The sequence below is a fragment of the Schistocerca nitens genome, chromosome 9, assembly GCF_023898315.1.
Source record: "Schistocerca nitens isolate TAMUIC-IGC-003100 chromosome 9, iqSchNite1.1, whole genome shotgun sequence".
NCBI lineage: Eukaryota > Metazoa > Arthropoda > Insecta > Orthoptera > Acrididae > Schistocerca > Schistocerca nitens.
The window spans coordinates 406,380,852-406,394,115 of NC_064622.1; the positions used below are offsets into that span (position 1 = coordinate 406,380,852).

The 13,264-nt window shown below is 41.5% G+C and overlaps 1 protein-coding gene across 1 annotated transcript in view; it reads right to left on the reverse strand.

Annotated features, from left to right (window-relative positions):
* Positions 1-13,264, reverse strand: part of LOC126203907 (myb-binding protein 1A) — a 105,773-nt gene that overhangs the window by 80,854 nt on the left and 11,655 nt on the right. The window contains exons 4-6 of the mRNA XM_049938295.1: positions 10,175-10,390; positions 9,667-9,861; positions 3,300-3,507 (exon numbers count right to left, since the gene is read on the reverse strand). Coding sequence (XP_049794252.1) covers positions 3,300-3,507; positions 9,667-9,861; positions 10,175-10,390 — 619 coding nt within the window. The remainder of the gene's footprint in view (positions 1-3,299; positions 3,508-9,666; positions 9,862-10,174; positions 10,391-13,264) is intronic.

Consider the following 13,264-nt stretch of genomic DNA (forward strand, 5'->3'; position numbering starts at 1 on the left):
CAGACGCATGAGGGCGAAAGCCAAAAATGCACCAAACCTGCGACCACACCTGAGATGGGGAGGTGCGAGAACCTATGGTGGCAACATATCACTCCCAGCAGGCCTGCTTGCTCCGCCGGATTAACCGCTGATCACGGGCACGCAGCCATTTAAAGGCAACCAGATTCTCTAAGGAAGGATGGTGCCGGTGTCGTTGCAGGGCTCACCGGCGGTCCCGGATAGCTTCTGCAATCTCTGGTGTCCACCAAGAGACTGACTTACGCCTTAGGGTACTTGAAGAACAGGGGCAGTGGCCTCGGCAGCAGAAACAATGGCCATAGTGACCTCATCCACTGCCAAATCAATGTCACCAGGAAGCGGAGCAATGGCCATAGTAGCTGAGGTATAGGCTGCCCAATCAGCTCCACGAAGAGACCATTGTGGCAGCTGGTCAGGGGGTTGGGATTGAAGAAGAGAAACCAGGATAGGAAAGTGGTCGCTACCACAGAGGTCGTCATGGACCCTCCAACTGAGGTATGGAAGAAGACCTGGGCTACTAAGAGAGAGGTCAATGGCCAAGTATGTGCCGTGAGTAAAGCTAAAATATGTGGGAGCACCAGTGTTCAGGAGGCAAATGTCCTGCTGTGCCAAGAGAGCCTCAACATTCCTATGCTGGCCCGAGATCTGGGCCCCACCCCATAAAGGAGGAATGGCGGGAGGCGGGGGGGAAGGGGGGGGGGGGGGGAGCTGGACGAACAAGGCAGCTAGGTCAGCAAGAGGGACAACCTCATCCGAGGGAAGGTAGAGGGAACAGATGGTAAGCTCCATTTCTGCCCAGATTCTAACAGCCACAGCCTCGAGAGCCGTGTGAAGTGGCACTGGGGCAATTCCATTGAAGGATAATGGTATCCGACTGTGAAGACATGAAAGAACCTGGGAGGAGATAAGTCACGACTTAGAAGCACTCACCGCCACCAATTGCGAAGTAGCCTGATCAACTTCCATAGGAGCTGCGGGTCGAGCAAAATCTAGCTTCTGAGCGGATGCTAGATGCTCCACATCATCTTCAGATGCAGTGGTGAACTCCTTTTCCGTCTCTATGTCCTTCTCCCTTAGCTTTTTCTTCTTTTTGGTAGGGTCCCGTTTGTCCTTTGGTTTATCAGGCTGGGTGGGCTTTTCCGATGTTGATAGCAGGGGAGCAACAGAGGAGGGTGTTCCCCCAACTACCAGAGGGCAGGAATAGACGGCCGGGGTGGAGGGCCCACAAAAAGCAGCTGAGCTTGGGGGCTCGTCGCCAGGGATGGCGACGTCGAAGCTACTGCAGCATACGGCGATGAAATGCGCACAGTGTGAAGTCGACGGTACTTGCATTTAGCTTCTGTGAAAGTGAGCCTGTCCAAGGTCTTATGCTCCATAATCTTCCGTTCTTTTTGATAAACCATGCAGTCTGATGAGCTAGGTGAATGTTTCTGTCTGCAGTTGACACAAACAGGGGGCAGCAAACATGGGACGTTGGGGTGGGAGGCACGTCCAGAATCCCGACAGGTAGGGTTGGCGTCACATCTCAATGACATATGCCCAAACCTCCAGCACTTAAAGCAGCGCATGGGAGGAGGGACGTAAGGCTTAACATCACACCGATGTATCATCACCTTGACCTACTCGGGCAGGTTGTCACTCTCGTAAGCCAAGATGAAGGCGTCGGTGGAGACCCTACTATCTTTAGGTCCCCTGAAGACACGTCGTACAAAGTGGACACCGCGGCATTCCAGATTTGCACGGAGCTCGTCGTCAGGCTGCAACAACAGGTCACGATGAAAAATAAGTCCCTGAACCATATTTAGGCTCTTATGAGGCATAATGGAGACTGCAACATCACCGAGCTTGTCACAAGCAAGCAATGCCCGTGACTGTGCTGGGGATGCCGTCTGTATGAGGACTGCTCCAGACCTCATTTTAGACATGCCCTCAAATTCTCCAAACTTGTCCTCTAAATTTTCCACAAGAAACTGAGGCTTTGTGGTCAGAAATGAGTCCCCATCTGTTCGGCTGCAAACCAAAACTCGAGGAGAATACGTCTCACCAGGTAATTTACACTGCCGTTCCTCCCCTAGTGTGGGCAGAGAAGGGAACGATTGGGGGTCATACTGTAAAGCATTGAACTTTCCTTTCTTAGGGACTCATGCTTGCGCACTATTCGTATTTCTTTTCATGGTGGTCCCACGAGCAGCTAGGGAAAGGAATGTCCACCCAGACAGAGCCCTGCTTGCCTGGGTAAGCCTAATACAACCGGGGGGCGGCAGGTTCCCCAGACGTCGGCCGCTAGCAACTGTTCTACCTCAACAGCCATGCGTCTCCTCGGCGCGCAGCACACCTTGAGATTGAGTTTTTTTTTTTTTTTTTTTTTCATAGAGGTTTATACCATCCTCGCGACCCAGGCAATTAAGTCAAGATCCCCGGGCTCTGTACCATACAACGTTCCACCGTCGCGCCTTACAGTGGTCGTTGAAGCACGCTCAGAGCTTACAGTATTGAGGACTGGTGGCACTTCCCAGTCCCCAGCTCAGGGACCCCGGGGTCGCCAAGCCCGTACCCAACAACTAAATGCTGAGCCCCCTGAGGGCGTCCTCATAATAATGGTCATGAATATTACAACTAAAATATGTATTAGAGAACTGAAGATTGCATCATATATGTATAACACACACAAAGAGCACCTTCGTTCCGGAATTACAATTGTCATTTTTTTTAAACAAATGTATGACTTCTGAAGCCAATGGCGTCACCCAGTTAATGTATTCTAATGATAAATGAGGAGCTGAAGAACATACCCCCACGCAAAGGACAAAAATGTTTTTGAAAACACAATACTTCAGTAAGAAAGTCAGTAGTGACTTGCATCAATCATCTGATTCAAATCATCTTTAAACACTGAACAAATGTATTGACAAAACACACTTGGGTGCTACAATTGTGAACAACACATTATTAGCAATTTTAATTTATCAGATCTTTCAGTACATAAAAGCATGAACATCTGAATTTCATCTTGGATATTTTCAAATTTAAATAATGAAATAGTTCAGCATGATGTGACAACATTTACATCAAAAAGCAAGCACACATTACTCATCGCTCTTCAAATTCATGTTTCCTTTTCATTTCATCCCATTTATCACACAATATCTAATACATGAAAATAAATATTTTAGAACATGTTGTCTATACATGATGAAAGAGTTATTCCACATAAAAAATTAAGCAGAATTAAATTACATAAATACAAGTCAAATAATAACTATGATATTATAGTACCATACCTGAATGCTTTTCAAAAAATAGATCACCAGGATAAAACAGTATTTTCTTAATAACTGCAATACGACACTTATCAGTGGCACCTTCAAGTAATTTTATCATTATATCCAGGAAATGCTGCAGTTTCTCCAACAACAGATTCTCTGTTTTCTTCCCACTGAAAGATTTTACGACTGACATCATAAAATTGGAAGTAAGTAATTGTGGTATCTATAAAGAGGAATAAAACATTTTTATATAATCTACATCTGTTATAGAAAATAGAGATAAATATAAATTGGATAACGAAGATTATATGCATGATGCCCTCCCCGCCCCAAATCACAGACACATTTCAAAGGAATAAATTATAACGGCAATTAAAGGCAGTAGCTAGAAATTGCATGAAATTAACGTTTTGCAGGAAACAACTGTCATTAGTGAAAATAAATTTCCACTTAGTTGGAATAAGCTCAAAAAACAATACTCATTCACAGCCCAGTGAAGCTGTTCATAGATTAACCTAGAAAAATTTACAGAAACTTCATATTATAATCACACTGTTGCCATCCACCTGTTCCTACCCTGAACCAAAATTTGCCTCTATGCATGTGTCTTGTCCTCTATAATTAGCAATAATAATCAATATTAGTCTGTCCATACACATTTTCTCTTCTCCAGCTCTTGTAAGTGCCAAGTTAACTATTCACGGATAAGTTTTTATAAGAGTAAATTACCAAAGGTTCTAAACCAACCAAGGACCGTTAATTGATATACAAGTTACAACACAATTGAAGAAACCATGGAACTAAAGGAAGGTATTTTTCAAAAATTTAGTACTTATTTCATAAACATAACCCCCTTTTTTAGGTAACAATTCTCCATCTATTTCTTTTGTTCTATATTCTTTTTAATACTTCTTCATTTAGTGCCATTACGTGTCCAGCTTCTGTTCCTACAGTTTAACCATCACTTACATTTCACTGTACTCCAGACAGCAGTTTAAAAACTGCTTCTTCAGTCCATGTCAATACTTAGTGCCAGTAAACTAAACCCTGTTGATAAAGCTCTCTCTCCCACTTAATAAAAAAGTCAAATTTGTTTCCTTTCATCTTGTTTATTTCCTAGTTTAAATGTTTACTACGTCCACAATTTATTCTTAATTTTTTTTTTTAAATTCTGTCTTCTTTTCAGCCACAAGGACTACGTCATCTGCAAACCTGAGTATCCATATTTTTGCCTTTCCTTAATCTAAGATAAGTTGTAGGGTCAGTATTGCCTCATGTGTTCCAACATTTCCATGGAATCCAAACACACCTTCCCCAAGGTTGGCTTCTACCAGTTTTTCCATTCATGTGTAAAGAATTCGTGTTAGTATTTTGCAGCCATGATTTATTAAACTGATAGTGTAATTTTCACACCTGTCAAAAACTGCCCTCTTTGGGATTGGAATTATTATATTTTTCTTGAAGTCTGAGTGTGTTTCGCCTGTCTCCTACATCTTGCTCACCAGATGGAAGAGTTTTGTCATGGCTGGCTTTTCAAAGGCTCCAGTAGTTCTAATGGAATGTTGTTCACTCCCACGGCCTTGTTTCGACATAGGTCTTTTAGTGATCTGTCAAACCCTTCACGCAGTACCACATCTCCCCTTTCGTCTTCATCTTTGTCCTCTTCCATCTCCATAATATTGCCCTAAAGAGCCCTCAAGTACACCACCCTTGTATCGGCCCTCTATATAACTCTTCCAACTTTCTGCTTTCCCCCCTTTGCTTAGAACTGGTTTTCCATCTGAGCTCTTGATATTCATACAAGTGGTTCTCTTTTCTCCAAAGTCTCTTTAATTTTCCTGTAAACAGTATCCATCTTACCCTTAGCGATATATGCCTCTAGATCCTTACATTTGTCCTCTAGCCATCCCTGCTTAGCCATTTTGCACTTCCTGCCGATCTCATTTTTGGGACGTTTGTATTCCTTTTTGTCTGCTATATTTACTGCATTTTTATATTTTCTCCTTTCATCAATTACATGCAATATCTCTTCTGTTAGCCAAGGATTTCTATTAGCCCTTGTCTTTTTAGCTGCTTGATTGTCTGCTGCCTTCACTATTTCATCTCTCAAAGCTATCCATTCTTCTTCTACTTTCTTCCATTCCGCCATTCTTGTCAATTGTTCTCTAATGCTCTCTCTTAACTCTCTACAACCTCTGATTCTTTCAGTTTATCCAGATTCCATCTCCTTAAATTCCCATCTTTTTGCAGTTTCTTCAGTTTCAATCTACAGTTCATACTCAATAGATTGTGGTCAGAGTCCACATCTGCCCCTGGAAATGTCTTACAATTTAAAACCTAGTTCCTGAATCTCTGTCTTACCACTATGTAACCTATCTGAAACCTTCCAGTGTCTCCAGGCCTCTTCCATGTATACAATCTCCTTTCATGATTCTTAAACCAAGTGTTAGCTATGACTTAGTAATGCTCTGTGCAAAATTCTACCAGGTGGGTTCCTCTTTCCATATTCACCTACTACTTTTCCTTCTCTTCCTTTTCCTACTATCGAATTCCAGTCCCCCACGGCTATTAAATTTTCGTCTCCCTTCACTATCTGAATAACTTCTTTTATCTCATCATACATTTCTTCAATCTCTTCGTCATCTGCAGAAATAGTTGGCATATATGCTTGTAATACTGTGGTAGGCATGGGCTTTGTGTCTATCTTGGCTACAATAATGTGTTCACTATGCTGTTCATAGTAGCTTAACCGCGCTCCTATTTCTTTTATTCATAATGAAACCTACTCCTGCATTACCCCTATTTGATTTTGTATTTAGAACCCTGTATTCACCTGATCAGAAGTAGTCTTGTCCCTCCTGCCACCGAACTTCACTAATTCCCACTATATCTAACTTTAATGTATCCATTTCCCTTTTTGGATTTTCTAACCTACCTGTCCGATTAAGGGATCTAACATTCCACACTCAGATCCGCAGAATGCGTTTTCTTTCTCCTGCCCCGAGATATGAATGGGCGACTATTTTACCTCTGGAATATTTTACCCAGAGGACACCATCATCATTTAACCATACAGTAAAGCTGTATGCCCTCAGGAAAAATTACAACTGTAGTTTCCCCTTGCTTTCAGCCATTCACAGTACCAGCACAGCAAGGCCGTTTTGGTTAATCTTACAAAGGCAGATAAGTCAATCATTCAGGCAGTTGCCCCTGCAACTACTGAAAAGGCTGCTGCCTCTCTTCAGGAACCACACATTTTCTTGCCTCTCAACAGATACCCCTCCGTTGTGGTTGCACCTACGGTACGGCTATCTGTATCACTGAGGCTCGCCATCAACAGCAAGGTCCACAGTTCATTGGGGGAGGGGGGCTTAACAATGATACATGCATCAAAAATTAGTGATTGTAACTGCTACACCGTAACACTCAAATGTATGGCAGACCACAATATATGTAATATTAGTAACCATTATCACCATGCATATGTAAATGGTTGTCACATTAATGTGACCACCGCCCATGTTCAACACCAATGTGCAATAACCACTCACATGTGGCATGTGGCAGCACTAGCAATGGAGGGTATATAAAGTGTCTCAGGGGACTTTGAGAACATAGCATTCATTGTCAAAATGCAGGAATGGATTTATCTGATGTTCAAACGGGCAAGGTCATGGGTTTTTGGGCCAAGGCTCGGAACATTTGCCAAATAGCTAAGCTTTTAAGCTGTTCGCTTGCCATCAGTGTTGAAGTATACAAAGCATAGCAAAACAGCACTATTCGAAATTGATTCCGAAGCAACTGTGGTGCAGCATGGGCCATAGATGACAGGAGTGAATAAAAGCTGCAGAGACGTGTACAGGCAAATAGATGTGCAACTGTTGAGCAATAAGCACCCAGATGAACCAAGACCAATAGTGTCTCCCCAATGACCCTTCAGCGAACACTGTTGCATATGGGACTCTGCAGCAGGCGCCATGTTCAGGCACCCATGCTCAATAATCTTTCTCAGCAATAAAGGAAGGAAACTTGCACATCAAAACCACAACTGGTCATCCACTGAGTGGCAACAGGTGGCCTTTAAGATGAATTACATTTTATGCTCCATTGGACAGATGGTCATAGATGTACGATGTAAAACGTCTGGAAGCAAGCAGTTGACAACAATAGTCTGAAGGGTCCAGACCACAGAAGGGAGTGTTATGGTCTGGGGAATGTTTTCGTGATATTTCGTGGTGATCTCATCATTCTGGAAGGCACAATGGACCAACACAAGTATGCATCTATCCTTTGGGACTATGTCTGCCTACGTGCAGTTTATTTTTCCTCGGCACAATGGCATCTAACAGCATGACAATGCAATGGGTCATGCAGCTCACAGTGCACATGCATGGTTCGAAGAGGACCAAGACAAGTTTATCATACTTCCCTGGCCACCAAACACCCCGGATTTGATGTCAATTAAGTATCTGCCGGATTATCTCAATTGGGCTATACGTGTCGTGGATCATCACCCACAAAACCTAGAGCAGATGGTCACAGCATTGGCATCAGAGTGGCTCCACATCCCTGAATATACTGTCCAGAACCTCACTGATATACTCTTCCTGCACGTCTCGCAGAAGTCCACACTGTAAAAGGTGGTTATTCAGGCTTTTGACAGGTGGTCACGTTAATAAGACTGGACAGTACTTAATATCAGGATGAATCATGAAGTCATATCTGCAGACTGATTACATTTTAGTGTGAGAAGAATAATCCTAAACTGAAAATGCCAGGATGTCAACAAAGACGAACATAAATTAAAAAATATGTTTTTATGTTAAGGGAAAAAAAGCTCCTGCCGAAACAGCAAATGAGAAAGTTGTAACAGTCAATTCAGCATTGTACCATAGTATGTACGATGTTTCACTGCAGCAAGTGACTATATATTTTCTAGTGTTAAAACTTGTCTATAGACAAGACAACATAATCTGCAAACAGCCTACTGCCACTTCCATTTTTCCTTTTGGTAATTTATGTATATGGTGTATGTGCAAAGAGCAGCAACATTATAATTTTGCATGTTATATTCATCCAACCTGTGCAATTTTTTCAGAGCTGTGTACGTAATCATCACTGAAAAGTGTCTGAAACTATATAGGGTATTTAGTATAGTGTCAGCTGTCAAACAGCAGAGAACTTTTATTAAAATTTGCCATAAGCTTTTTTGCTGTAAGATTGGAATGAAGTGCAAGAAAGTTTAATGATCATTGACTACTGCTTTTGGTGAGTCTACTATGAGTAAGACAAGGGTTTACAAGTGGTATAAGGATCTCAAAGGAGGTCATCAAGACTGTGAAGATGGCAAGTGTCCTGGATACTCCAGCACCAACACCAGCTGATGAATCTCGGAAGGGGAGGCGGGGGGGCAGGGCACCAACACCTAGATTTATGGCGAAACAATTCATGGTTTTGCACCCACCAGATATCGCACTCGCTCTTGCACCAATATAACGCACCTGCTCAAACTTCAGTACTGGTGCAAGAAGTTTTGGCCAAAACAAATACTGTAATGATGCTTCAGCCTCATGTCCACCATACATGGCCTCGTGTGACTTTTTGTATTCCCAAAAGTAAATTAAGGGCTCTCATTGTACAAGCAAGGATTAAATTAAAAATGCATGGCTGAGGGAGCTAAAACCTAATCCAAAGTGTTTCTCAGATTGGAAAAAGCACTGTTTAATACGTAATGGGGACTACGTTGAAGGGAACAACATTGGCATACACCATTTTTCCCCAAAATACCTTATTTTTTAACACAACTCATAATATGAGCAGTAGTCACTCAGAACATTCCACTGGGGTACACTCGAATCTATTTTTACAAGTGAAGATTTCGCTCCATTATAAATGACACGCTGTGTAACATTCACTGCGAAAACTTCAACGTAATCACAAAGCTGGTCTGATACTTCATACATTTGTATTTTCTTCATTGAAGAATAGTGTAGAACTGCATCAAATGCCTTCTGTAAGTCAATCAACACGGCAGTGCTACAACCGCCTTCTGGGTCTTGTGGATGACCATTATATATACATTTGCTGTGTCAATGTTTGTCTAATGACGTCCAAACAACACACAACAATTTCCCATGCAATACAGGTAAAGCATCTCGCCACAACATGCTTTATTTTTTAACACTGTACTACTCTGCTGTACACTAGGGCTCATATGTTTGTTTATTTATTAATGTAATCTCCCTCATGATAATGCTAAACTAGGCCACGACAAAACTTCTCAATTGCAAATTGTGAACTACGCTGCTAGAGCATTCACTACAGAGTAAATTCAGTTTGTTATTTCGATAACTGTTATGCATGAGTGTTCCTCATAACTTACCAAAGTGGTGTCCTTTAAATGCTTCAAAATGTATATCAGCATGTCCACAGCTAGTGTCATCCTTTTGTTAGTTGGTTTGGATAATTGTGCATCGATTCCAGTCTCCCAAAATAATATTAAATGCTCAGATTCTGTCAACTGCCGGCAAAATTCTTCATACACAGGATGCTGGTCTGCAGTATGAACTGGCGATTCCTTAAAAAAAAAAAGGGGGGGGGGGTGGAGAGAGAGAGAGAGGAAGGTCATTACCTGAACAGAAGAAAAATCACTTTTCTTTCAATGTTTAGCAAAATAGACCTATCTTTTTCAAGTATCTAAAATCTTTTATGGATCATTCTAGTGTCTCAATTTTAAGAAAGGTTCAATGATGTGATATCTTCATCTAGTAACATACAAAATTTAAATAAACACTCAAATATTATTACTTCACTAATGAAGTCCATCAGCTGTTATAAAACCTTGGTCTAAAAATGTTGCATTAATTCATGTTACACACAGCTGTAATTACCATAAGCAGTTTGCTACAGGCTTTCAGCGAGTCTTCAACAATAAGTCCTGGTGTGCCAAGATGTTTCATCATAAATTTCTTTTTAACCACTGATGGATACTGCCTGCTTGCTAAGAGCAGAATATACAGTGTTTCCAGAGACTGATTTTCCCATGGTTTGCCAACCTCATCCTTTAAGACTGGCCACAATACATTGTGAAACAAGGTTTCATCAATCTGAGAAAGACCAAAACAAAATATCACATTGGTTTGCTCAGCAATCAGAAACAAAAGAGTTTTTACAGTTTATACTAATGTAATATGTACACGTTTACTAATCTCTGGACAGACACTCAAAGATAAAAAGGGTCTTCACCCACACTCTCAGAAAGTGAAAACTTTTCCTCTTGTTATAAAAAGATGACTATCAAAGCAATGAGTGGAAATAATGTAACTTACTAAGGTGACCAGAATGATAAGCTAAACCACACATCGCCGTACTTGAAATTCCAACACAATGATGAAATGTGAAGAACCAGCTTTCTCTGAAATAAAATTATGTGACAATAAGTAGCCCTACTAACAGCTAAAACCTGGTTCTGTCTTAAACGATACATTCCTGACAACCAACTGAAGTTTTTTATTAATTCATATACTGTAATTATGTTTTATATCTTCTTTGGGGACTAGTTAAATGTTTTCAGGGCTTGAATGAAGGAACCAGACTTTCACTGGACTCCCAAATACTTTTTCCACTAGAGTGGCAAGTAAACATGTTTGAATCCACAAACAAATACAGGTATTTGTAATAACAAATATCAAGAAAAAAAGAGTGTTTTCAAAGAAAGAGGCACTGTCCAAAAGTAGTTTCACACCAGCAACTTCCATTAAGAAACTATAAATGTTTATCTACCACATCAACATAAACTTTCTGTGTTACACACATTTCTGATTTCCTTCTCTCCCCTCTGACATGCTTGCCTCGAGAACAGTGTTGCCTCCTTAGTCAAAAGGAAAAGTAAACACAGAACAGAATTCACATAAGTTTTTCTCCTATCTCCCATTATGTCACAGTTGTAGTAACGGTGCAGCGGAATCCACATTTTCTTCTGATACTGCCCATGTATTGTTTCTAATCTTACTATAGAAAGAACATATGCTTCAAATTTTGCTACTCTAGCAATAGTTTTTGAATGTTTTTAGCCAACATATGAATCTTTGTGGTGTATGCCATTTTCACAACCTAATAGTACTCACTTGTTTCTTTTCAAATTGAGCATCATTTCTGGACAGCAGTGTCACCAACAAGTAAACTTACCTGATTCATATCTAAATGTAGACTTTCCCATCATATACATATGATATCTTCTCTGGCTTCCATCCGCATGTCAGCATCAAACTTCAACAATGTTTCAATAAGTCTCGTCATCTTCTGGTGAAGTGTTTAGACTGTGTGAGTGTCTCATATATTACACACACACACACACACACACACACACACACACGTGACGGCCAGCTCTCCCCACCCCTACCCAAAGTGCAGGGTCCAGTAACCTGAAGTGGAAGGAGTGGACTGCTGTTCGACTTTCTGTCCATTCAGAATTGTCCAGACTTGCTAAGTGTCAACTGCTTGGTGCATTCTTGGTGTACAGCTGCTAGTGTGGGGGTTCCACACTGAACTCAGCTTATAGCGCTCATCCCTGTCGACGAGATGCTATGGAGCCTTATCACAATACACTATTTAATGGTACTCTCCCAAAAACCCTTAGGTTGGCACAATATTTTTATTTTCTCAAATTTCAGTGTATATCCCTCTTTTGAGGCTTTGTTCCTCCACAGCTGATTTACCCTTATGTCCCAGATGTAGGCATCTAAAGTGTTCCTTGCAGCACTGCGAGATGTAGAGCTGCGTTTGACTGATGTCCTGGCAGCCACACTTGTGAGGAATGCTGTATGTACTCGGTATTTGCAGTAGTTGTTTGTCCTTTGCTGTGACTAGCAAAGCTTTCATTTTTCGTGTGATCGAAAGATGCCCTTGATGATGTTTTTTCTGAGGATTCTCACAGTTTTGGCTGAGGGAAGGAAGCCCAGTAGAGGGGATGAAGGGGAGTTCCCTTCCTTTTTCTCTTCCTCTTTGCACATGGCAGCATCATTCATTTTCTTTAATGCACATTCAATCTGAATTTTGCTGTAAAAATTTTGGAGAAACACATCTCTAAGGTGCTGCAGCTCAGTTCAGCTGGAAGGCTGTCACTGTCACAAATAGCAAGTGCCTGTGTACTAGAGTTGTTGAGACAGCTTACCACTGAGCCACAAGGTGACAGGTTGTTGCATTAAAGTGTAAATCTGTGTCAGTCTTCTTTCTGTAAACTGCATCTCCTAGAATATCGTTGCTTTTCTTCTTGTTATAATGCCTGAAGAAGGAAGACATCAATTGTGTTCCAGATCAATCATGAACTGTATGTTTTAATGGATGCGGTTCAGGTGATCCAGGAACTCAATCAGGGCTACTCTGCTGTTTTTCCACACGACAAAGCTGCCATCTACTGTAACGGAGGAAGTGTTTAGGTTTCAGCAATGCAGTTTTTAGTGTTGTTATCTCAAAGTGCTTCATATAGAGATTGGCAATTCTGGGTGCAAGTAGCGAGCCAATGGCTAGTCCATCAACTTGTTCATAGTATTGCTCACTACATTTGAAGTAGGTTATGGTGACTACATGTTCAAACAGCTTTACCGTTTGGAGCTCAAAGTGATCTGCTCAGCGTACCAAGGCATCTTGAAATGGTAATCGCAAGAAAAGAGATGTTACATCAAAGCTCACCAACAGATCGTCCTTCTGCAGCTGCGGCTCTTTCAATAAGGCAATGAAATTGGCCAGGTTCTTCACATTAGACTCTAGTGTCCCAATACGGGTTTTGAAAGTGAAGCTAGATACTTGGCCAGTCCACTTACAGGTGCAGTAATGGTGTTTATTATATGACCCAATGGTATACTTTCTCTGTGAATTTCCTGCAGTCCACAAAAGCACAGAGGTGCTGGAGACTTTGGACAGCTGCTTCATATCTTCTTTCATTAGACCTGGCTCGAGAAGCAACGCTAATGCTTCCTTTG